Source organism: Peromyscus leucopus, chromosome 18, assembly GCF_004664715.2.
Source record: "Peromyscus leucopus breed LL Stock chromosome 18, UCI_PerLeu_2.1, whole genome shotgun sequence".
Taxonomy (NCBI): domain Eukaryota; kingdom Metazoa; phylum Chordata; class Mammalia; order Rodentia; family Cricetidae; genus Peromyscus; species Peromyscus leucopus.
Window position 1 is genome coordinate 36129015 of NC_051078.1, and position 26050 is coordinate 36155064.

The following is a 26050-nucleotide window of genomic DNA, read 5'->3' on the forward strand; positions in this document are numbered from 1 at the left end:
GAGAATTTAAAACCAACCTTGTCTTTAAAGTGGGAGTACAGGAAGCCCTTCCAGTCGTCCGTGGTCACACTCTTGTAGGAGAATTTCTCAACATAAGCCTTTAAGAATCCTAGAAACACCTCTAGGAGGAAAAGAGGGAAAGAAAAAAATTAAAAAAAATCCATACACAGAAAGGCAATCCCTGCTCTTTCTTGTGGTTGGCACTGTTCTAGTAACCACAGAACGACAGAGATCCCTCAAGAGGGCCATGGAGAGCTTCGACTGTGAAAGGATGTCCAAGAAAGGAGGTAGGTCTCAAGCTGGGCCTTGAAGTCTATGGGAGTCAATGCAGGGGAGAAGGGAAACTCTTCCCAGGCTGGGATAAAGTAATGAAGACACAGTGCAAGAATAACCCACGTTCTAAAAATAACCCTCATATGATGAGAAAGGAGGAGAGTAAGAGCCGACAGGCAGCATGGAAGGGGAGGTGCCTTCCAAGTCAATCAACAGAGGGGACCCCTCTCAGGCCATCAGTACGAGGTCGCGTAAAGTCATCACAGCTATGTAAGACAGTCTCATGATAGCATTCAAAATAGGAGATGGAGCCGGGCGGTGGTGGGGTGCGCCTTTAATCCCAGCACTCTGAAGGCAGAGGCAGGCGGATCTTAGTGAGTTCGAGGCCAGCCTGGTCTACAGAGTGAGATCCAGGACAGGCACCAAAACTACACAGAGAAACCCTGTCTCAAAAAACAAACAAAAGTATGAGATGGAATCATGTGCGCTGAGCTTTAAGAATTAAAAAGACAGATACAGGGCGGGGCGGTGGTGGCGCACACCTTTAATCCCAGCACTTGGGAGACAGAGGCAGGCGGATCTCTGTGAGTTCGAGGCCAGCCTGGGCTACAGAGTGAGTTCCAGGACAGCCAGGACTGTTTCACCCTATCTAGAAAAACAAACAAACAAACAAACAAAAAAGACAGATACAGTCCAACTCTTGCCTGAGGGGCTTACGTTCCAAGACTCCAGCAGATGGCTAAAACTGCACACAGTACCAAACCCTACTGCACTACTGTTTTCCATGCGGACAGACCTACGGTCACACTGAATTCATCCATGTGGCATGGGAAGAAGTCAAGAACAATCCCTAGTCAGGAAGCAGAATCATTACAATACACTGTGATGAAAGTCACATGGATGGTACCCCTCTCCAAACACTCTAAGCCACCCGGGTTTCTCAGGAGCCCTGCTGAGGCATCACACACTTGAGTTCAAGGAATGCTTGTTCTGTTTACTGGAGGCCACAGAGATGAACGGCGTTGGCGATTCAGATACTCTATAGTGGAGCCACGAGCGAAAAGGGCAGTCTTGAGTTAACAGGGAGGGGGAAATCATAGGCTGAGTTCTTAAGATCTACAGTCAAGACAAAGCTTACTGTAGCTGAGTTCACATCCATGAAATCTTGAAAAAATAATTCCAAAGAACGCCAGTAACTGCAGCGGCAAGAAGTGAATGCACAGCACAGGAAGGATGACTACAGGATCCCTGACTGTGTTATTAAAATCTTTATGTGTGTGTGATTGACTGTTCATCTATACCCAGAGTAAGATCTGGAGCCACACATCAATCTGCTAACGGGGTGACTCCGGGGCTAGGGAGGGGCGCGACAGTTCTCATTTATCATTCATGAGCTTCTGGATTATAGAAGTTTGTCAATGGGTAGACGCTATTACCCTAACTCTTCAAGTATAATGGGATTAAAAATAAAAAAAGTCAAGCCACATTATACAGAATAAGGGGTTATGTGGAGTTTTATGGATATAGGTAGTAACAGAAAGCAATACAGAGGTCTCCAGCAGAATGAACTGGAGGTACAAAATGAAGAGACACCGTTTACAATTCATCTCTAGTCTTCACATCACCCTCCACAAGAAAAAACACGAAACCAAACCAAACCAAAGCACACCGGTCAGACACTGCCAACTACTTACCTGGTCCACCAAGAAGCTGCTCAAGGTAGAAGAGCAAGGCGAAGCCCTTCTCATAGGGAATGGAAGAGTAGGCTACGTCGGGGTCCACATCCTTCAGATCAACCACGAGCTTGGTGAAGGGATGGGACTCCCCAAAGGTTTTTATCTGCAACCCAATAAATAAAACGAGTGTTCTCACAGGAAGAGGGACGCAACTGTGCCAGCAAGCTGGCAAGGAAGTCCTGCTTCACTCAGGGCCGTTAACAGGCTTCTAAGAGCTTCCACTTAGCGACTGGAAACACAGAACGTTGCTATCACTCGTGGAATCTAACTATAAGGAGGGCAAGATGTGTCTCCGCTATTTCTCGCTAATAACAGGTTTTACTTTGATGCGATAACTAGAGAGATTCAAAGCTTGAGCTACAAGTTTAGATTTGGGAGACAGCATTTAAAAATTCACAAGTAGCCCACATAAATTTCAACGAAATAATCAGCTACGTTAACAGCAAAGAACCTATGATGTGTTCCTCAGCTCCCAGTCTGGACCAAGACATGAATGGCATGTGTCAACAGACTTATCATAGGGTAGCTGCTTCCTTTTGCACACCTGTACTATGGCTTCCTTGTTGCTAACAAGGACACTTTATAAACCCAGTCTGTGTGGACTAGTCAACGTTAGGTGAACGCTTCTAACAGCCCGTCCCACTCACCGTATTCTGTAACTCTCCCCATCCTCCCAAAGCATGGAAATGTCTGAACTTCTCCCCAAACAATCGTCCACAAATGTGGCGCTCCAAGTAGACAGTATGTCCTTCGTTTAACCTGAAAAGGAACGAAAAATGGGCACTGTCCCAGAGAGAGGACAGCATTTTAATCGAGCAGGTGTTTTCCATTTGCTCTTCTTAGGGAGGAGAACATGCATCATGGCCCACACATCTCAGCCCCTGCTTCGTGGAGGAGCCTGAGCAGCCACCAGAGATAGTAACAAGCCCAGCCAAGCAGCCGGCAGCACAGAACATTAAGCGGTAATTTTGTTTTTAACAAGTTCACGTGTTAAAATGAGGCAACGTCAGAAAGTAAGGAGCAAGAATGAACTGTACACCTAGACTGGATCTACCACCGTGACAGGTGTTGCAGAATCTTTGAAAACGCTGTGTATCAGGGTGACCGTAAGGAAAAGAAACAAGATGTACACAGGAAACAGTGGGGGGGGGGGGGGGGAAATGAACCATAGCAACCAATACAAAAAAAAAAAAAAAAAAGGAAAAGAAATCATACCAAAAGTGATCCCAAGTCTTGTTAGTTACTAGGTTTCCTGTCCAGCTGTGAGATATTTCGTGGGCAATAACCTGAGGGGACAGCATTAAGTGATGAGTGGTCAGATCCATCATCTTGCCTGAAAACCAGTCCTTATTTAAATATATGCTTTGAAATTCACATGACTTCATGTTTTTAAAAACATATTCAGGGAATAACTCATTTCAGGAGAAAAATGGAATTTAATCAAAGACCAACACCATATAGAATACTTCAAAGGATTAAAAACAACTACCACCAAGAAAAAAAAAAAACCTAGAAAATATTAAATCAAATAAACACGTAAGTCAATTAAAGTATTTCATACACAGGAAATAACAATATTTGTTTTTATGATCATGTATCATTCATATCTGGCCACACTTTCCTTTAATCTATTAAACCTAATTACTAAAGAAGAGGACCACCCCAGTATGGTGATATTCTATTTGTACTGAAATATGATTTTAATTGTATGTTAATAAATAAAGTTGCCCGGGGGTCAGAGCTATTAGAGCCATAGAAAGAGCGTGGCGGTGATAGCGCACGCCTTTAATCCCAGCATTTGGTAGAAGAGCTAGGTAGATCTCTGTGTGTTCAGGGATACAGCCAGCATTGGAGACATACGCCTTTAAGACCTGGGGGGCTGTACTTACAGGCAGTGATGAGGCAGTCATGTGTTTGGGTTTACAACCAATGAGAAGGCAGAACAAAAAAACTATTTAAAGACATACACACAGGAAGTAGGTCTCTTTCGGAGAGCTAGGAGCACCACAGGAGGAAGGGTGAGATTTTAGCTCTGAGCTCTGACCTCCTGGCTTTCTCTTTTACATTGGTTCTGTGTTTCTTATTTAATAAGACGGTTGGTTACATCTACACCCCAGTTTTATTTTACAGTAATAGCTTCTTAGTGATACAGTTTGTATTCTAAAACCTTCTGGAGGGTTAAGATTGTAACAAGAAGTTTTCACTTACATTGGAGAGTGACTTGTCACCTGCCTATAAGAAAGAAAGAAAAAAAAATCTTAGTATTTCCATCATCAGACAACAGACTGCAGCTGAATGCCACCAGCTTCTCAGACACTGGCCTGATGGCCACTGTATGTTTACTGTGGTACTTAATGGGTTCCAGAGACAGGGACTGAGAAAGCAGAAGTACCGTGCGTGGTGGCGCACACCTTTAATCCCAGCACTCGGGAGACAGAGGCAGGCGGATCTCTGTGACTTTGGAGCCAGCCTGGGCTACAGAGTGAGTTCCAGGACAGCCAGGACTACACAGAGAAATCCTGTCTCTAAAACAAAACAAATACCCCCCACCAAAAAAAAATCCAAAAAATAGATAAAGCAAAAGTAGCATTTTTCTTTCCCTAACCACAAAAAACTTTTCAATACAGGTAGGGCTAATAGGCTTCTCTCTAATTCCAGAATATGCTTCCCACGTCCATCTTGTATACCTAATCACTTTCCCTGTCTTTTTTTCTAGTGTGTGTGTACATGTCTATGGATGCATGTGTACACATGCACACGTCTGTGCAGGCCCAAGGCTCTTCCACTGTTTCTTCTTAAAGTGAGTCAGGGTCTCTCAATCAAACAAACCCAGAACTCTGTTATGGAGAGGCTTGCTAGGCAGTTTGCTCAGGGGATCTCAACTCTGCCTTCTGAGGCTGGAACGACAGGCAAGCAGTACTGATGTGGGTTTCTGCAAGTCTGAGCTCTGGTCCTCACAAGGACTATAAGCACTGAACAACCCCCTAGTCCCTCCTGTCTTATAACTCACAACACAGTAAGGAAAATTTATACGGCCCAACGTGTTCCATGGTGTATCCCAATCTACTTATTTAGTTGCTAATTAAGTCCTTGCTTGATTCGCAGTAGGAGTCAAAGTAGCTTACAGGTCTATAAAACAGTCATATGTGGTAGGCTGATCTTCTCCTACATGCTGGGCAATGAGTTTTTGCTTGACTAGTACCTGACTGCGAGGTATAAATGATGTGGCTCCTTTGTCTAGAAACATAATTCATCAAAGGATTGCTGTCGCATGGCACTGTTCCCTTGATGTTTCAAAATAGCCTAAATATAATATTCCCTTTCCCCAACGGCCACGTCACTCTCCTTTGAAAAGTGAAATTTCGATAACCACAACCAGTCATAAAATTAGAAACAGGGTTATATGAACAAGAGAAATAGATGAGAAAATATTACTAGGAGTCTAAGGTTCTTCCCATCTGTGTGTGTGTGTGTATGAGTGTGTGTGTGTGGTGAGTGTGTGTGTGTGTGTGTGTGTGCGTGTGTGTGTGTTTCATATGTGAGCATGTATAAGCCAGAGGACAACCTTGGCTGCCATTACTTAAGCACTACCTACCTTGGATTTTGAGATAGTGCCTCTCACTGGCCCAGAATTCATCAAGAAGGCTAGGGTGACTGGCCACTGAACCTCAAGGATCTGCCTGTCCCTACCTCCCTAGTCCAGGATTACAAGTGTGTACAACCACATTCAGCCTTTTCACATGGCTTCCGGGAGGTCAAACTCAAGTCCTCAAATTGTACAGCAAGTACGTTATCCACCCCCTCACCAAGGTTTATATTTGAGATCTCCATTTCGGATGAAGATATACTTCTTACCAGTAGAGTAGGAGTCACGAATGTGAGACAAGGGTTCTCCATGCCGCCGTAAGGGAAGGACGGGGGCAGGACCAAGAGATCGTACTGCCCCCACACATAGGGACCTCCCAGATCTTCTGCGATCTGAAGCATAGATTCAGTCTGAAAAATGAATGCATACGTATCTCCTCTTAATGGTCACAACAGCAATTCCCTGAAATTTTGCAAATAGCTTTCTGTGAAGTTTGCAAGCTAGGAATCTTTACTGGAATGATACACAGAAAGCAGCAACCGCAGACGCATAGGGCCTGTGCTTAACCTAGCACTCAAACCTTAAATCTCCTGTCTATCACAATTATTGGGAAGGTTCTGGACGACCAACCTCAGAAAATTCATAAGCAGATTTTTCCACCTGCTCCTTCTCAGACCACACCAGAGTTCTTGGACCAATTTGCCTGCAAAATGGAAAAGCGTCGTCAAAAAAAAAAAAAAGTCAAGTCAATTACTCACCTGGTTCTAGGAAGGGCCTAGATATCTTGTAATAACAAACCCTTACGAAATAAGACCAGACTGACCATGTGCTCACTAAGAACGATAAGGCCGAGCACCCTGAGATAACAAACCCATTGTTAAACATACAGCAATAGCTTTATCTGTTAACTCCCCGTGAGGCCCAGTCCAGGTTCAAGGAAAACCGGGGCATGACATGGAGGTTAGCTTCCGGGCTCCGTGCTAAGACCTCTGGGGATATGGGTTTACTCTCTCAATCCCAGAATGCGGAAGCCCAGTCAGAGATTGAACAACAATAACAACAACAACAACAACAACAGTCCTAGAAGAGGGAGAGATTACACACTTGGTTATGCTGGACACCATGTTAAGACATCAGCAGGTAAAGCAAGTAACAGAGATGACCCTCACGGACATCATTCAAAACAAATAAACTGGCCGGCAAAAGGCACCCGCTGCGTTCTATTTATATGAAGTAACTAGCAGTCACACCGCAGGCATGGAAACAGGACAGTTGCAGGACGGGGATGCTTACGTGGGGGACAGGGTTTCAGTTCTGCAAGATGACGCTCAGCAGATCTGTTTCGCAACAAGGTAGCTATATTTCACACTACTGAACCCCACTTAAAAATGGCTAAGACTAACATCCGTGTGATTTTTCACCATCATTATAAAAACAAAAAGAAATCACACATTATAACTATGCATCATCACTTCAGCTTAAAATGTGGTTACACCAAGTCCCCAAAGAAGATTTTGCCATGGTACTCTACCACAGTTGACAACAGTCTCTAGAACATTCCTTCTAAACTTATTCTCCAGACATTTACTGTGCAGATTGAGGAGTATCTGGAGAATTCATTAAAATATAAATTTTGGTTTAGAAGCTTGAGAGAAGGCCCAAACACTTGCATTTTTTTTTTTACTTTTAAAATTATATTATTATATATTATGTGTGTGCACACAAACACATCATACACACAGACACACACAGACACAGACACACAGACACACACACACACACACACACACACACACACACACACACACACACGTCACAACGCACATGTGGAGATCAGAGGACAACTCTGTAGGGCTGGATTTCTCTGTCCACCTTACTCCAGCGATTGACCTCAACACTTCAAGGTTTGCCTCCAAGAGCCTTCACCCAGATTTGCATTTCTGTGAACTACCAGGCTGTGGTCTGTAGACCAAGCTGTGAGTGCGACCCAACAAAAACTTAGCAAGGGTCACAAAAACACACACATTATGATGAAACCTGGAATCTTTTCATAGCCATATTTTGTTTACAAAGCAAAACTAAATTAATTTCAATAATATTTATTTGACCCAGTAGATCCAAAGTATTATTTAAACACAGTATACAAATTATTAAAGGAACATTTTACATTTCCATATAGTTTTCTGAAATGCAGACTGTATTTTTATCTATAGAGCATGGCAGTTTGGATGAGTTGTGTTTCAAACGCTCAATGGCTTCATGCAACCACAGCTTACAGACAACACAGCGCTTGGTCTTAAAAGGTCTTAAATGGTCTTAAAAGGAACAAGACATAGGCCCTGGCTTGGACAGGTCTAACTGTATGACCGAGCAAGTTCCTAAAAACTCTGAGTATCAGTTTCTCTTGGTAAAATGAGAACAACAGTCATAGGTACTCGAGCTGAGGAGTCAACGAGATACATGCACTGGAATGGGCGTTCATCGATAGCTGCTGTAACAATCATACTATCGTTTATTGAGCGCTTCCTACAGGCCTGGAGCTTTCCATCCTTTGAAGTGTATTCCTTCCCTTTTCCAGAAGAAGGAAATGAAACTCAGAGGCAGTGAGCAATCCAAAGACGAGCTATCCAACCCGGCTCTGGGTTGCCTGACTTCTCTATCAAGTCCACACTCTTAGCAACTAAAAGACGATGGTTATTATAAACATTCCAATTTTCAGTTGTCTAGAAGTAAGAACAGAGTCGGGAGGAGAGCTCAGGCAGGAAAGCGCTTTGCCTAGCAAGTACAAGGACCTGAATCCTAGAACCCATGTAAAAACACGGAGTATGGTATTGTGCGTTTGTAACCCCACCACTGGAGAGGTGGAGGCAGAGGATCACGTGACGCTTGCTCGCCAGCTAGTTCAGCCTAACCGTAGAGCTTCAGGCCAATAAGTAGACTCAAGGAGGTGGACACCGTCTGAGTATGACAACTGAAGTCATCCACTGATCTCCACACACATGCACAAGTGTGCACATGAAAACACACACACACACACACACACACACACACACACACACACACACACACGGACCTGCCACATATACATATACACACACAGATAAAATTTTGAAATAAACTGGGTGTGGTGGCGCACGCCTTTAATCCCAGCACTTGGAATGCAGAGGCAGGTGGATCTCTGTGAGTTCAAAGCCAGCCTGGCCTACATAGCGGGTTCCAGGCCTGCCAGAGCTAGAGATTGAAACTCTCGACAAAACAAAACAACCAAACAAACAAAAGAGCACGTTGGCTATTGATAAAACTTTAATCAAAAATACCCTATCTCTGTACTATTTCTAGGATTCCAACGGCTTTATAGATCTTCCTCATTCCCCGCAGCTACCTAGGGAGCTGGAGAGGCAGATTACAATTTCCAGGATAAGGAAATGAAGAACATGAGACATGCGTTGTTCGAGCTCACATCTGATTCCTGTCTCAGTCTAAAGGCAAGAGTGTGCTTATTTTACATTTGGAAAATTGAAGGTGTAACAGTTAAGACTCTGTCATCAAAATAACTTGTCTACAATTTATAATTCTATTTGAACTTCTCTAAAGCTGTCAGCCCGACATCTTGGGCAATACACAATCTACCCATCAACCCTGCCTGGGAGGTCAACTTGTCTATGGTTTGATCTTTTCATAAACCGCAGAATTTGCGCAAAAGCTCACCTGCTTTCTAAAGCTCCGACGACTAACGCAATCAGATAGCATGGTATGGGAACCTAGAGGAGACAAACACAAGCTGCATCAGTGAGGAGACCTGACAGTTCAGATTTAAAATGATGCAATTCCCCTTTAAATCTCCAAGTGTTACTATGAAGCACTGTCCTGTGGTCCCTTCTCAAACAGATCTACTTTTAAGGGGCAGATAGTTCAAATGTATGATACAAAAACACGTCAAAACATCCGTTTCCCTTTCATTCTACAAAAGGGAAGGCCAATGACATGCAAAAAACCAGGACTGCACAAGTTTAAACGGGACATTAGGCATTTCTCCAAAAGTAACCGCTAAGTACACAGGCACTTCTCCCTTATATTTTCGGATTTTTTTCCCTCCAACTTTTAAAACGTTTCCCGCCTTAATTCCTTTATGTTTTAAACCAGCAATAAGGAGATGCCAAAGCTGTGATAACACAGGTCCTGAAAGGAAGCAACACCATCCACTGTGAAGTCCCTTCTGTCCGCTCAAGGTCAGAGATGCAAGCTAGGTTCATTCCCAGCGGAGTCAGAACTTTAACCTACAGGGCGGCAACACTGTTCTTCTCTGGTAACGCCTCACGTACAGATGCTCCTACCAGTCACAGCGCACACGGAGGTGAGGAGGAAGACTAAGAGTAAGAACAGGAAGCCTACTGGGACTGGATCCAGGAAGTGCAGTCAGACACTCCCAGCCATACCTAGTGAGCAACTTCTCTGTAAGTTCATCAAGAGGGCAGAGGGCTGCTTTTGAAAGTCTACCCTGTTTCCAGATTCCCAGGACAGGTGCCGGTCCCTTGAAGTTCACTACCAACCGAGGTAGACCGTTGGTATCTGATCATCTGATCTTACCCTCTGGTTGAATCTGTAGATCTTCCTGCTGGGGTCTTCTGGGTCAGGCGCTTCTCCATCGCGGATTGCACTCATGAGAGCCACCAATTCTTTTGGGACAGACACCTAGTCCGAAGGGGGGAGAAAAATCACTTCTAAACTAAACATGTGAGATGATTTTCTCGCCACCTAGTTTTGTAAATGGGATCAGCAACGTGGGAACACATCTTAGCAATGAAATGTGATGAGTCTTTCCATTTACCAGGAATAGTAAGGGCAGGGTTGTGGAGAAACTATATTAGAACATCAGTTTGCTAGCTACTAACTGCAGGGACTTGGGTGGGTAACCTTCCCGAGCCTCAGTTTCCCCACCAAATATGGGCAAAATGTCACAGGTTGAGACTGACCAGCAGCACCGTGAATAAAGATTGCCACCAACAACTGTTCCCTTCCATGCCCCCAATAAACTCAAAAGACGATATACTCGTGGCAGGGCAGAGATGTGGCTTTGGCCATCTTACATTTAGAACTTGGAGACACAAACAGTATTTTCTGAGGGGAGGTAACTACAACTTTGGCTGAAAACCATGTGCTGTGTGGGATAATGCTTTTGTACACTGGTTTAATAAAATACTGATTGGCCAGTAGTCAGGCAGGAAGTATAGGCAGGATAAGCAGACAAGGAGAATTCTGGGAAGAGGAAGGCTGAATCAGGAGACGCCAGACCACTATCTAGGGAACAGCATGTAATGGCACACAGATAAAGCCACAGAAAACATGGAGACATATAGATGAACAGAAATGGGCTGAGTTTAAGTGTAGTCAGTAGTTAGCCTGAGCTAATGGCCGAGCAGTTATAATTAATATAAGCCTCTGTGTGTTTACTTGGGTCTGAGCGGCTGAGGACCAAGTGGGACACAGGAAAACTTCCAGCTACAACCATGAAAGCATTTTCTCTGGAAATCACAAAACGGAGGGTCACTGATGTGTGTCCCTTAGCCTTGGAATCCTGAACACCCCGAGTGTTAGTGGTCTAGCAAATACACACCCTAGCACAAGTGTGAGTTGCCTGTCCTTGCACAGATCAGGCTCCGTACTATGTCGAAGACGGAGTCGATCAGCAGGGGTCAGTTTCACCTCCTCTGCCGTCTAGGTCATGACACATTCGTGGGCCAACAGTGGCATTGAGACACTGACAGGCAGTTCATGACCGTCATTCGGACTTGCTCAAGGTCACACAGTTCGGTGGTAGAGAAGATTCCAGAACCTGGAGGTCCCATGCCTCCAAGCATAATATTCTATAGCACTAGAAAAGTGTGTTCGGTCCTGGAGAAACTGGGGAATGGGCATCTCCCATGAGTGAACACTGGTCTTCATTTTATTTGCTTGGTCTAAGGAGGCCCAGCCTCTGGAACGGTGTTCATGAACTATAATCCAACCCCCCAAAGGATTAGCAGGACCAGTGACAGAGGAGGACACACACAGAGACAGATCGGGAGATGCTGCCTGGGGTATCTACACCTGGGCATCAGGGCTGCAGAAGGCATTCTTAGGAAAAATTGTCTTCAATTCTTACTTCAGATCCAGAATTTTAATTTCTTTTTTAACATGAGGATAACACGATTTCCCTTTTTCACACTTACAATGTTTAAAAGTACCTTTCTATTAGAGATTCAAAATGATGTCCACAGACCCAGTAGGATCCTATTAAGTAACTATTAACACTAAATATTAAGAAAACAATTAAGGAACACTAATATGAAGTAAATATCAACACTATTCCTATCTCTGAAGCTCGGATCGGCTCCGTTTGTCATCCACACCACCTTTAGTTAGTTCAGTTACCGGTTGTGACGCTTACCTCCGCGGTGTAGGTCAGCTTCACGGAAGGAGTGTCTTGGCATGGGAGGACGGCTCTGCAGTGGATGGCCTGGGGGGAGGGAGAGAAAAAGGACAGCTGCTCCCTCTTCTCACAGGGTCTTGTACAATATTAGAGGGACCAGCCTCAATATTATACATCCCAGGGGCTCAGGGGAGAGAACTACTAACGGCGAGGACTATTTTCAGGAAATAGAATCTCAGCACACCGAGCTCTATCATCCACTTGTTTTAATTCCTCTGGCATAACATCCTTTATATACAGCTTCAGTTCTGTTCTCATGTCTAGCTCCTTTCTTGCCTGATTTCTCTCTATATTTATCTACTGTCCCCTTTAGGTTCTATCTTAATTCCTTCATCTAGTTCTGTCCCTTCTAGGTTCTCATCTATCTAGTTCTTTCCCCTATCAGCTCCTCTCCTGTCTCCTTCTCTCTCATCTGGCTCTTCCTCATCTTGTTCTTCCCCATCTGGCTCTTCCTCATCTTCCATCTCGTTCCTCTAGTACTCTCTTTTAGCCCTTCAATCTAGTTCTTCTCCATCTCAATTTGTTCCTCTCAAGTTCCTACCCATCTAGTTCTTTCATTCTCTTTTCTCTTCTCTCTCTGCCCTGGAAGTCCCGGTATAGAGGGTCCGAGCTAAATTGTGTAAAGCTATTACTTAATGTCCACCTCTCCTAGGCGTTGTCTCCTTGTGGAATTTACTGTAAGTCAGGAGACTTGCATGTGGGCTGTTATCATTGTTAGTCCTCAGAAGTTGGGCGCCCACCTGAGTGGTGTTTCCTGTAGTCCTTGAAAGTGGCCAAGGGAGATAATCTGATTCCAGAGAAAGCCTTTCCTGAGGCTGTTCTCCAAATACTTGGAATGTGTATGTCCAGAGAGTGATCAGTCCACACTGTTAGCCCTTCTTAGGGAAAAGTCAATTGGGAAATCTATGAAGGCACACATGATTTTCATAACAGAAGACAGCTGATATATAACAAGCCAAGTAACACCAAAAACTCCTTGGGATTTGGCTTCCTCTGGAGGAATTCCCTTTGCCATAACCAGCTGAGTTCTTATGATATTCCTGCGGCCCACAGCAACAGATCAACTCTACAGAAACAACTAAGATCACAGCATTGGTCTCGCAAAATCTTTCTAAAGATTAATACAGTTTTTGTATCTCATGAGATCTTTTAGAGTAGCAAGAAGCAAAACTAGATCCGTGGGTTTAAAATAATCAGATCTCAGGGCTGGGAAGCCTGAGGACCTGGATCTGGATCCCCAGCACCAATGTCTGTCTGTCTGTCTGTCTTTTCTGGTTCTTGTTTTGTTTTTGTAAAGCCCATCCTGCTGCACAATCCTGTAACCCTCTGCTGGGGAGGTGGAGGCAGGAGGATCACTGGACCTCACTGGCTTGTCAGTCTAGTTGGTGAGTTCTGGGTTCAACGAGACACAATGTATCAAAAAAGGATAGTGAGAGACTGAAGACACCTGATGATAACCTCTGGTTCCCGTACACATGGGTACAGCATCCCCCCACCCCCACATCATACACATGTACACAACACCCCCGTGTACACACACACACACCATATACATGTATATAACACCCCCACATGTACACATACACAGAACCCCTAATATGTACATACACATACCATACACATGCATGTACATACACATACCATACACATGTATACAATACCTACATATGTATACAATACCTCTACATGTAAACACACACACACACCATACACATGTATGCAATAACCCCACATGTACACACACACACCATCCACATGCATACAACACCCCCTACATGTACACACACACACTAAACACATGTATGTAACAACCCCGACATGCACACGCACACACACGCACACACGTGCACACACACACACACATACACACACACACACACACACACACACTGAACACATCACCACAACAAGGGCAAACAGACTTCAAGTCTTTCACTTCACATCTACAGGATTCCTTAAAAACCCAATCTTGCCAGGCGGTAGTGCACACCTTTAATCCCAGCACTCAGGAGGCAGAAGCAGGAGAATCTCTATGAGTTCAAGGCCAGCCTGGGCTACAGAGCGAGATCCAGGACGGGCACCAAAACTATACTGAGAAACCCTGTCTCCAAAAAACAAACCCAACCTGGAGGGACTGAGAGATGCATTAAGAAGCACCTGTCACTCCTGCCGAGGACGCAGGCTCAGATGTCAGCAGCTACATGCCAACTAACAACTGTCTATAACTACAGTTCCAGAAGATCAAACACTCTCTCCCGGCCTCCATGGGCACTGCACACATGTGGTACACAGGCACACATGCAGGCAAAACACCCATCCACATCAAATAAAAACAAATCTTTAGGGCTGGAGAGACGGCTCAGAGGTTAAGAGCACTGACTGCTCTTCCAGAGATCCCGAGTTCAATTCCCAGCAACCACATGGTGGCTTACAACCATCTGTAATGAGATATGGTGCCCTCTTCTGTATACATAATAAATAAATAAATCTTTAAAAAAAAAAATCTTTAAAAATATAGAACAGTGGGATAAAGTCCAACCAGACGAACTAACTGGGTCTCTCTCCTGAAGCAGCTTCCCAGAACACACTGCTCGAGCATCTCCCCAGGCTGCGGCCAGGTGGCCTGGCAACACTACAGCGTTTTTTTACATGCGTGCCACCGGGTAAATCAAACTTGGGTAAAGAGAGAGCCGGGGCAACAGCTGGAAGCATCAATCAAGCCACATCTGCCCACGGCCAGTCAACCGCAACAAATTCTTAATCTACCTGGGATCCGCTTCCCGTACTTTAAAACGCTGCCAGGAAAAGCCTGGAACAAAATACTTCAAAAATTTACATTCTCGGGATCTACCCGCATTACATTTCTTGTTAACTTTACCTTATGGACATTCTATGAGAAACACTGACTGAAAATCAGCAATTAGGAAGTGATACGGGGTACACAATTTGTATATTCTTGCCTAAAACATTTTATCTTATTAAGTCATCTTCCGTGTGTGTGCACATGCACGTTTGTCTGTTTTTTGAGACAGGGTCTCATGTACCCCAAGCTGGCCTCTGATCAGCTTTGTAACCAAGGGCAGCCTCGAACTTCCGAACCTCCTGTCTCTACTCAAGAGATGGGGACAGGAGCATGCACCACCCCAGCCCTTTTCCAGATGATTTTCTTACATTAAAAAGATATCTCAAGGAGTGTCACACAAAGTAAATATGTTTAAATCACACTTTGGTGCTTTATACATTTTAAATTGAACCTGAGCTCAACATGATAGCTACCACACAGGGGTATTAAAATTAAACAATGCGAAGTATCTGACGTGATGCCTGGAAATACAGTAAATGTTTAATGAGGGGCTTTTGTTGTTTGTTTTCTGAGACAGGGTTTCTCTACATAACAGCCCTGGCTGTCCTGGAACTTGCTCTGTAGACCAGGGTGGCCTCAAACTCAAGAGATCCGCTTGCCTCTGCCTCCCGAGTGCTGGGGTTAAAGGCGTGCGCCACCACCGCCCGTCATGAGGGACTTTCTTTAATCATAAGTGATTTGATTATTAACAGAATTAGGACTTTTTCTTCAGAAAAGTTTTCTATTTATCCTTGTAATAAAGTAGCTCTAATTGTACAGTATTTTAACTCTAGCTTTAAAATGGGAAGAAGTATTTGAAATCATGTCATTCTAAAAGTATACTTAATATATTTTACAACTAGGAATTCAATCTTTCAGGGTCCTCTTTCTCACTGGTACCATTTCTGCAACCACCACACATGACTTTTGCTGATTAAATTTTTCTAGCGTTTTAGGGCCATTCATTCATTACATCCCTACTCAAGGGCAGGGTGTATTCTAGGTGCTTGGGAAGTAAGTATAAATAATCCTTAAATACTTCAATTTAGGTAAGCTGTTTCCAAATCCAAGAAATCCGACTTCAAAAACTGTAATTAATAGCAACTTACAAACGAGAGTATACGTTGTCTTATATACTATGGAACAAAAGCAGTGTGCTGTACAAGCCCTGCATGTGCCGGGAACCTTCTTCCGTCAGTCCTGGGTCGCTCTTTTTACCTGGCACTGACTGAAGAGGTATGGGTGCTGCTTCCCAGACGTCTGCTCGGGAGTGAGCCACTGAAGCGCAGAGGATTTGGGAGAGGTCTCATAGGAAATTTCTATAACCACCTCTTGATTTCTGCATGAAACAGAGACAGATATTAATCCAGTGTGAGTACACTTCACAGAAGTTGACTTCAGAATACACACAGGGAACAACAGCATGAGCAACTATCCTGCGGTCGGTCTCACTGATGGAGAGTGAGTTCGAGAGACCGCGCCGCTTATGTAAATCTGGCTGACTTGGCCACCCGAGTGTCAGCCCGGAGTTCCTTCTCACTCTGTGGCACTCATGAACACATGACGGGAACTAATGTCAGCCAAGTGGCCCACAGTCCCAGCACTCGGGAGGCAGAGCCAGGTGGATCTCTGTGAGTTCGAGGCCAGCCTGGGCTACCAAGTGAGTTCCAGGAAAGGCGCAAAGCTACACAGAGAAACCCTGTCTGGGGGTGAAGTGGGGAGAAAGAAAGAAACATGTAGCTGTCGAATCCAGAAGCACTGATAACAGGGATGAGCAAGAGCTCTGGAGACTGGCAGCCCAACCTGGACCGAAATCCTGACACCGGGGCAATGACTCCATCTCAACACACCACAGCTTCTTCCCCTGTAGAATGGGGTTAATGAGGTTGTCTCCCAAGCTAGGCTTGTGGCTTCCTTCTCTCTCTCTCTTTTTTTTAAAATATTCACATACATTGGTGTTTTGCCATGGGTGCTGGGTCTCAGGAACTGGCGTTACAGACAGTTGTGAGCTGCCGTGTGGGTGCCGGGAATTGAACCAGGGTCCTCTGGAAGAACAGTCAGAGCTCTTAACCACTGAGCCATCTCTGCAGCCCCTTCCTTCTCTTTCTTGAAGGGGAGGAGGAGGCATAGAGATCCTGGAAGGTGGGAGTGGATCATCCTTGCTTCAGGCTAATGGTTCCCACTTTCTCCCTGCCCCGAGTGTCAAGGGGTGGGGTACACTCCCTGCCTAATGAGTCTGGCTACTGTTTTCTTAAATGAGTAACTTCATTTCTCTTCCAGTCCCCTCCCTCATCTAGAAGGGCCACTCCTAGGCTTAAAGAATTAAAGACACGCCGGGCCGGACGGTGGAGGCGCACGCCTTTAATCCCAGCATTGGGAGGCAGAGGCAGGAGGATCTCTGTGAGTTTCAGGCCAACCTGGGCTACAGAGCGAGATCCAGGAAAGGTGCAAAGCTACACAGAGAAACCCTGTCTTGAAAAACAAAAACAAAAACAAAAAAAAAAGAATGAAAGACACTGTGTAATCACTGACCCTAAGAGTGGGTCAGAGTCAGTCACTTGGCCACAGGACTATCACTCCATCAGTACCAGTAGCTGCCCTCTGGGATACAGGCAAAGACCGTGTGGCTTCACATACTCCCCGGGTCATCCTGGAACGGCGTGCTCCCCACCACCCCACACACCGGTGAGATGCTGGGCAGCTACGGAAGTCGTTACCCAGGGTCCTAGTCACCAGTGTTTTAAGAACATATCATTTTTCTTTTTGTTTTTTGGTTTTTGTTTGTTTGTTTGTTTGTTTTTTGGTTGTTGTTGTTTCGAGACAGGGTTTCTCTGTGTAGCTTTGGTGTCTGTCCTGGATCTCACTCTGTAGACCAGGCTGGCCTCGAACTCACAGAGATCCACCTGCCTCTGCCTCCCGAGTGCTGGGATCAAAGGTGTGTGCCACCACTGCCCAGTGAACATACCATTTTTCACTGTCCACACCAATGTGAACGGATTAAAGAAGTGACTGCCAATCACTACATATAAACAAACATTAAGAACACAGAAAGATGTCTGAATTATTTTAAAGCATACTTTGCCATTATTCAGTCATAAAAAGCGGAGGGTGGTCATACTTGCTCAGAGCGATGGGCAGAGAGATCTCCATCGGTGACCCTTTGTAACCCTGTCTTTCTCCAAGAGTGTACTTGACTTCTTGGCCATTGATCACCACTTTTTCTATTGTGAGGTCTTTTGTATCCAAAGTCTAAAATCAGATAAGAAGAAAACAGTTTTATGCATCCGAAGGAACAAATATTAGACATAGGTTTACTACAGTGAATGTAAAACTAGCTACTTACAGAGCGTAAAGTGCAGAGTGGAACTAAGAATAAAAGGCCTATAGTTTTGTCAGCTTAACACAACCTCGAATTGCCTAGGAAGAGAATCTCCATGGGGGACTGTCTAGGTGAGTGCGGCCTGTGGGGGGACTGTCTTGGCTGTGTGAACTGTGGTGGAGTCACCCACGGTGGGTGGCACCATTTGCCTGGGTGTGGGTCCAGAACTGGACAATGTAGAGGGGGCTGAGCACAAGCATGCATGCATGCCTTCATCCTCTCTGCCCTTGGCGGTGGATGTAACCGCGGCTTCAAATCCCTGCCTTCACTCCCCGTGATGACGGACTCTGACCTCACATTGTAAGCCAGGTAACCCCCCTTTCCTTTACAGCTGCTTTGTCAAGGTGTTTTTATCACGGCAAGAGAAACAAAACTAAAGCAGAGTCAAGAGAACTGAAGGACCCGTATTTCTCAACACTCTAAGCAACCTGAAAACGTTACAGTTTTAGGACTTGTATATAATTAACTCTGGGATACTCATATATTTTAGACTCTGAATAAAAGCCAATCTTAAGTTAAAATGCCTTTCACTCTGTTAAATGTTAACTTCTGTTATAGAAATCTTTCCCCTGTGGTTTAAATTTCTTTCACTCTGATTCAATTTAACATATTAATGTCTCACTGTATAGTCTCTCCTAGAAAGCATACACTCCAACTCCTACAATATCCTTTAGTAAAAACCCCCCAATTAAAGCAAATGTTGGCACTCCTTAGGCAGACCACGCCCAACTACTGTTGAATAGCTAAACAGGTCAGCCTTGGAAGGCATGCCGCCTAGCCAAGCCTGCAGGCGGCTGAGCGACCCTAGGCACTTACTGTGGCCAGTTCAGGGCAGCCGCCTTGGGCACGTGCAGGGCTGAGAATTTCTGCCCCATAATCTCCTCAGACACCACATGGTTTTCGCCATGTCTCAGCTAGGCTCTTGTTGTATACCACCAAACTGTGTCCCAACAGCCTGAACAAGCCTCTCACAGAACCTAAGACTCTCTCTGCCCTTCCAGATACTAACTGGGCTATCTTCCTTTCTAGTTTAAAAATCGAGGGCAATCTAAGACAGCTGCTGCCACTGTCCCTCAGTGACTTTTTTCTCTTCCTCTTCCTCTGGCTTTTAGTATCTTGGCTACTGGAAGGGACGTCTCCTGGTCCACGAGATCTTTCCTGGTTAAGTTGATCTCCGTACACTCTAGCTCTTTTCTGTTTTGTTTTGTTTGAGACAGGGTTTCTCTGTGTAGCTTTGGAGCCTGTCCTGAATCTCTCTGTAGACCAGGCTGGCCTCGAACTCACAGAGATCCTCCTGGCTCTGCCTCCCGAGTGCTGGGATTAAAGGCGTGCGCCACCACCGCCCGGCTCACTCTAGCTCTTGTGGGCTTTGCCACTTGGCGGGAACCCCACCCTGGATTCCGACTTCACGGTAGAAATGATTCTCTGACTTAATACTCTCTTCTCTGTCACTCCTGGACACAAACACACCCCGATGGGAGCCTCGGCCCTTTGCTTTTCTTGCCATATTCTTTATCCTCTCGCTCTTCTGCGTGCCACATAGCCAGGCAGACTGCGCCAGACGCTTTCATTTGCTTTTTGAGATAGGGTCTCATCTGGGTGCCAGACCAGCCTCGAACCCTCAACTTCCTGTCTCAGCACTCCTACTGGGTGCACGGAGATTACAGGGACGTGCCGCCACACCCTGCTCTACTGGTCTCTGCCAGCTGTCACTTCCCATGTGTTAACTGGACATCTGTAACTGCCTGGTCAACGCAAGCCCAGGCAGTAAGTACCACCTCACATTCAGTAGGCTTCTAAAGCTGACGCCACCCCTGTACCCCCTCAGGCAGCTCCTTCCTCTAACATCTAGATTCTCTTCTCAGAACTCCTCAAGGTACCAAATCTCTGACCCCAACGATTACTTCAACTAGAGCTGGCTCATCTTCTCTCACGCTTGCATATTCAGAATATATGATCTCTATCTTCATAAATACTTCGTCAGTAGTCACTCCTTTCTGTCTCTCTGTGATCTAAAGCTTCTTTCTGAACATCAGATTGGTTTTAAGGGTATCATTTGACTATCTGTGTTTATAGCAGACCTTAGAACAAAAAAGATGGACTAAACTGGGTCATTTCCCAACGGAACACATTCTATTTTCCATATCGCCTGAACTCTTCAAATCTGCTCAGCATCAGAGGAGTTAGTTATTCTAATGACTACTTTTTGTGAAGAAGCCACTTTCAGATCTCCTGACTGTTCTAATAGTTGGCTGGCCCTGCCCTCTCCAGACACCCTCTGCACTATTCCATTATGACTGGGGTGGTTTAAAGAGAACGTTATCCAGGTGCGCACCCCCATGGTTTAGCTCAGTACCTGAAAATTATCAGATGGCAATTTTCCCATGAAGCAACTTCTAGACCAAAACAAGACAGAAAATGCGATTTTAAGCTACAGAACCCATCCCAAACCTCAACCTTTAGTTCCAAAGATTGTAAGAAATCCTCTTTCAAATTTCACTCAGGTTATTGACCATCACTGTCATCTAAAACAGAGGGAAGGAAACAAAGGAAAACTGGTAACTGAAGTTAGAATTAGACCTTCCAGCAAACATTCACTGCACACCAACTAGTCCCAAAGCCAAGCTACCTACGTAGACATTAAGACACTGCCTTGCATATGACATGAAGGTCCTAAGGAAATGATTTACTATATGTCAGTGTCCCTCTTTAGACAACACACAAAAAGGCTCTGTATCCCCAAACAGGTGACATGCAACATATATAAGTCACTTCGCCTTTGCACAGGCCGCTGGGAAGCTCCACGTCAACTTTACACAGTACACTTCTTTTTGTGTCTGGTTGGGCTCTAATGCCGCGTCTTGATTCTCTTACATTTATTCTCTTCCTCTAGATTCCTTCTTTAAATCTTATTATACTACACATGTTATTTTAATTTTATTTTTCCTGGTCCTAAGGATGGAACCCAAGGTGTCACACATGCTAGGCAAACTGTACCACAAAGCTACATGGCCAGTCTTTGCAATATGTTAATCAATCTCAAGCTTTCTGCTAAATAATAACAGGTTTGAGGCTAGGCATGGTGGCACACGCCTCTAATCCCGGCACTCGGGAGGCAGAGCCAGGCGGATCTCTGTGAGTTCGAGGCCAGCCTGGTCTACAGAGCGAGATCCAGGACAGGCACCAAAAACTACATGGAGAAACCCTGTCGGGGGGGTGGGGTGGGGACAAAAACAAAATCATAAACCAAACCACCCTGATGTGATTTTCAGCTCAGCCGCTGTACTCAGTGGAGCCTGGAGGCTGGGCAGCATGCAGAAAGACTCACTGCCTGGCTCCCTCCATTCCCTAGGGGCTGACCTTGGCCATGACACAAAACCCTCGGGGCCACTAACTGAAGAACACCTCAACGAAATGGAAAAATTTAAGGTAAAAAACAAATGCTTGGAAGTTACAAATTCTGAGTAGCGAGGTTCAGGGTAACTAACCTAAAGCTGGGAAAGGATTTTAGAAAGGAGGGAATTGGTCCTCTTAGAGGGAGCGTTAGGCACCCCACAAACTCCAAAAACAGAGTAGTAAAAAAAGACCCCACTTCTGGGCAAGTGGAAAGGCATAGATAGTACCATGACACTTTAGGACACAGACAGCGCTGTTAGCCACGTCCCCCATCTTCAGTTTAGACACTGCTTTCTAATTGAATTTGTCCCATTAATCAAACTCTTCACTATCCTCTGCAGGCCAAGTGCTAAACCAGGAATTTGAGAAGCAGATCTAAACCCGACACTCAGCATCTTGAGATAGGATCAAAAGTTTGAGGCCAGCCTGGGCTACATACTAAGTCCAAGGCCAATCTGAGCTACAGAGAAACACTGTCTCAAGAAAGGAATTCCTAATCTACTGAGAAAGAAACAAGTTAACTTCAAATAAATATAACTAGCGCCAAGCATTTGGTCTCAAGACTGTTGTCATAAACAAGCAAAACAATTACCAACAGATGTTACTTTGTACTATAATAACCTCTTTTGCAGAAAACTGAACATTAAAACTTCAGCTACTCCCTTAAACAGATATGGCAACCAGAAATCAACCTTTTTAAAGTCTTACTTTTCTGAAGATTGGGAAAACGATACCAGATCAGTTGTAAGATTGGGACATTGTGTTAAATACTTATGCCTCCCAACTCTTGCTTACTTTCTGAGCAAAGGTGGAGCTTTCTAGCTACACAATAAAGAGTGGCATAAGGTCTTATGAAGCAGCGATAAGCCAGCCAAATTCACTTTCTTTTAGTAAAAGGAAATTGAATCCAAAGAAGACTGAACTTCTGCCCGGCCGGGGCAAAGCTGCCCTTGCAGTAAGAGATAGCAAGCTGGGACTTCAAGACCGAAGTGCAGTCTATAAGGAAATAGTTAGAGCTACCTTCTTTGCTTATAAGGCTTTCATTCTTTCTTACAGTATTTTCAGTAAGTATATGCCAATATAAGAGTTAAGTGATTTATTAACAAACGAACAAATAATAAAAAGATTTTAAGGGGCAAAATCACTGGTTCTTATCTGCACTTCCAATTCGCCCAATCACGGACCCCCATTAATTTCACTCCTAAATTCCAGCCCTGGTTGCTTCCTGTTGTGCGTCGGTAGAGACGACCAAACAGTTCTGCAAAACACATCGTCTAGTTAGCAGGCTGAATATAGCTGGTCCTTTCCTGTTCCTCTCATTTATTTCTAAAATGCTCTTCTATGACTCAAGGAAAAACTTCGATCCCGATACCATCAGATAACATAAGAACACTGACTACAGATTATACGGAACAGATCAAACTATGGAATAGTTCACGATTCTAAACAAACGTTTATTCAAAGGGCTAGAGAGTTTATAGAAGTACACATTTTATAGAAAGTGCAATAATGACTTGCTCCTTGGAACTACTTATAAAAAAAAAATTGTATTGAGTCATCCTTAGAAGACGGGAGGGTCCCACGGGTTCTTAAACTATTAGAAGACAGTGGTGATAAGAAGCAAAAGCAGGAAGGGGCCCTGAAGAGCAGAGGTTGCTTACGCAACAGAGACTGGACACCTCAAAAAAGGGTGGAAGGGGCCAGGAACCCTAAGGGGTGGGCAGGGAACCCTAAGGGGAGGGCAGAGTACCCTAAGGGGGAGGGGGCAGGGAACCCTAGGGGGAGGGGACAGGGAACCCTAAGGGGAGGGCAGGAAACCCTAAGGAGAGGGAGCAGGGAACCCTAAGGTGGAGGGCAGGGAACCCTAGGGGGAGGGAGCAGGGAATCCTAAGGTGGAGGGCAGGGAACCCTAGGGGGAGGGGGCAGGGAACCCTAAGGGGAGGGCAGGCACCACTAAGGGACTTGAAGCACAGGATGGGAGATCTGGGAGCTGGGTGAGACTGTGGAGTAAGGACAGTACCCTAGGGGCTGGAAAAGTCGGGGGCCTGGGACAGGGGTTCTGAGACGTGGGCCAAGGAAGAAGGGGGGGGCAGAGGGTGTAGGGGTAGTAAGGGCTGGGAACCGGGATGATGGGGGTGGGGGAGGATGGAGTATCTCAGGAGTGGGTGAGGGGCGAGGCGTGGAGGGGGCCCAGGAAGAAGGGAAGGCGCGGGAGCGGGAGGAGGAGGAGGAGGAGGAGGCGGCCCTCCTACGTGGAGGGTGAAGGAAGAGAGTGCGGATGCAAAAGCGGGGCTGAGGAAGGGGTGAGGGGGGAACCTGACAAAGAGGTGCGGCAGCCCTGAAGAGGGGCCGGGCGGGGAGAGCCAGCGATCAGCGATCAGCGATTCGCGATCCGCGATCAGCGATCAGCGATCAGCGATCGCGGGACTCGCGCGAGGCGCCGCGCACACAGGGGGAGCAGGGGCGAGGAGCGGGAGGAGGAGAGCGGCCCCGGGAGCCCGCGGCGCGGCTCGGCGCGGCGTGGCTCGCTGCCCCGGCGCCCCCCGGAGTACCAGGCTGCGCAGATTATCCTCCTGAGACTGGACGGTGAGCGCGGCCGTCCCGGTCAGCGCCCGGCGGGCGAAGTCGACGCTGCAGCGCAGATGGAGGTGCCGGGTTCGGCACACCGAGGCCGGAGAGGCCAAGGAGCAAGTGTCGGCGACCTCGGGCATGGTTCTGGGGGCGCGGCGCACGTCGGTCGGCCAGCACCCGGGACGCTCGACCGCCAGACTCTCACCGCGAGCCGGAGCACGGAGGGAAGCGCCGCCGAGGGGAGGCGGCGCGCGGGGCACGCCGGGAAAGGGAGGCTCCGAGCCTCCGGGAGGCTGGGCGGAGGGCGGGGCAGGACTACAGATCCCATGGTGCCGCGCGAGCAGGCCAGCGCTAGACAGCCTGGGATTGGGGGGCGGTGCGAGGGGGGGGACCGATGGGGGGACGGGGGGACATCTGCAAGCAGGGGGAGGGTGGGTTAAGGGAAACGATGAGTGGAGGGGAGACAGCGAATGGAACACTCCCATTTCAGTTCGGTTCAATTGCGGCATGAAGCCACGATGGCACCACGAAACGCGAGGACTGTTGGCGGACACGTCCTGAGGGCGGGGCGGTCTAGAATAGATAAAAGGTCTCTCAGGAAGTCCAGCCCCATGCAATTCCTCGTTAGTATAGTGGTGAGTATCCCCGCCTGTCACGCGGGAGACCGGGGTTCGATTCCCCGACGGGGAGGCATATGATCTTTTGTTTTTTCCCAGGTTCTCTTGGATATTTCCAAGTCCTAAGTACCTAAACCGGAATAAAACAGTATTACCACCCCAAAAAACCAACTGTGGTATGTGCGCTGGCCACAGGAGCACGTCTAGCGCGGCTCCGCCTCCTGTAAAAGGCAAAGGAGGGTTATAAAAGATGCCTGGCACTTTCATTTTAAGCAACTTTTAAGAAGGCCTGAGAAATGAGAAACAACCTGTGTTATTCAGCAAAGCGGGTCCCACCAGATTAAGTCTCTGGAAAGGGGTTGTAACATTTCGCCAACACTGCATATTTTGAAAGACAGGAAAATTCACCTCTTCTACCACTTCCCTAAAAGGTTACAAAGACGTTTTTAATCCTAGTTCCCTCTTGCTTCACGCAGACTGCAAATGCTCAACGTAATTTGCAGGTACTGAGTGCATTCTGCCACACGGGGCTGCCTGGGAAAGGGCTGTCGGGGAGGGGGATCTCTACCCAAACCAGTGGTTAATGTACACTCGACTCCCAGATGCTCCAATGACCTACCCCGCATGGTGCTTGGCTTCAAGGCAGGGCCATGCAGCACAGTACATTCAGTTCTGGAGGGACACGTATCACCTCTTCCGGGAGGGTCGGGGGTCACAAAACCGAGGGGAGAGCACCCGAGATGGGACTTGACAGAGCATCTTCCTTACATTTAGGCCACGCAGTTCAGGTCTGACGAAGGCAACGTAAGCAGATTGTCGAGTACGGCTTCTGGGAAGTATCCTTCACAATTGCAATAAGCTTCTGTTCTCCAGAACGTAAGATTTAAGATCTACAAATCTAACCGCGCATCACAGCGTCGACTTGGAACTGTGGGCTGAGAGAGATAAACAAATTAGGAGGAGCCACTAACCAGAAGTGGCCCACATCACTGGGACCATGGAACCCCCAGTTCACTGCTTGGGGAGCCTTTTGAAAGAGAAATCCATCTGTTGAAAACAGCGTTATTTTTTGGATGTTTTCAGTCTTTGCTAGGAGCTGGTCCTAGCTGTACGTGCATCAGGTTCAGCCCAGCCCTTGCCCATGTCTGTCAGTCTGCCGTTATTTAGGGGCGGGAGGTATT

At 46.2% G+C, this 26050-nt stretch overlaps 1 protein-coding gene and 1 non-coding gene across 4 annotated transcripts in view; one reads left to right on the plus strand and one right to left on the minus strand.

The window, feature by feature from the left end:
- Lta4h (leukotriene A4 hydrolase) overlaps positions 1-24510 on the minus strand; it is a 35959-nt gene extending 11449 nt beyond the window's left edge. For all 3 annotated transcript variants that reach the window (XM_028880238.2, XM_028880237.2, XM_028880236.2), the window contains exons 1-13: positions 24234-24510; positions 18025-18155; positions 16125-16245; positions 12023-12091; positions 10183-10287; positions 9304-9356; positions 6226-6298; positions 5865-6005; positions 4218-4241; positions 3225-3295; positions 2657-2768; positions 1968-2112; positions 18-121 (exon numbers count right to left, since the gene is read on the minus strand). In XM_028880238.2, coding sequence (XP_028736071.1) covers positions 18-121; positions 1968-2112; positions 2657-2768; positions 3225-3295; positions 4218-4241; positions 5865-6005; positions 6226-6298; positions 9304-9356; positions 10183-10287; positions 12023-12091; positions 16125-16245; positions 18025-18155; positions 24234-24392 — 1308 coding nt within the window. In that variant the 5' untranslated portion in view covers positions 24393-24510. The remainder of the gene's footprint in view (positions 1-17; positions 122-1967; positions 2113-2656; positions 2769-3224; positions 3296-4217; positions 4242-5864; positions 6006-6225; positions 6299-9303; positions 9357-10182; positions 10288-12022; positions 12092-16124; positions 16246-18024; positions 18156-24233) is intronic.
- Positions 24511-24870: 360 nt separating this feature from the next.
- Trnad-guc lies at positions 24871-24942 on the plus strand. Its single transcript has one exon. It is a non-coding gene; the product is annotated as a tRNA-Asp (tRNA).
- The last annotated feature ends 1108 nt before the right edge of the window (positions 24943-26050 follow it).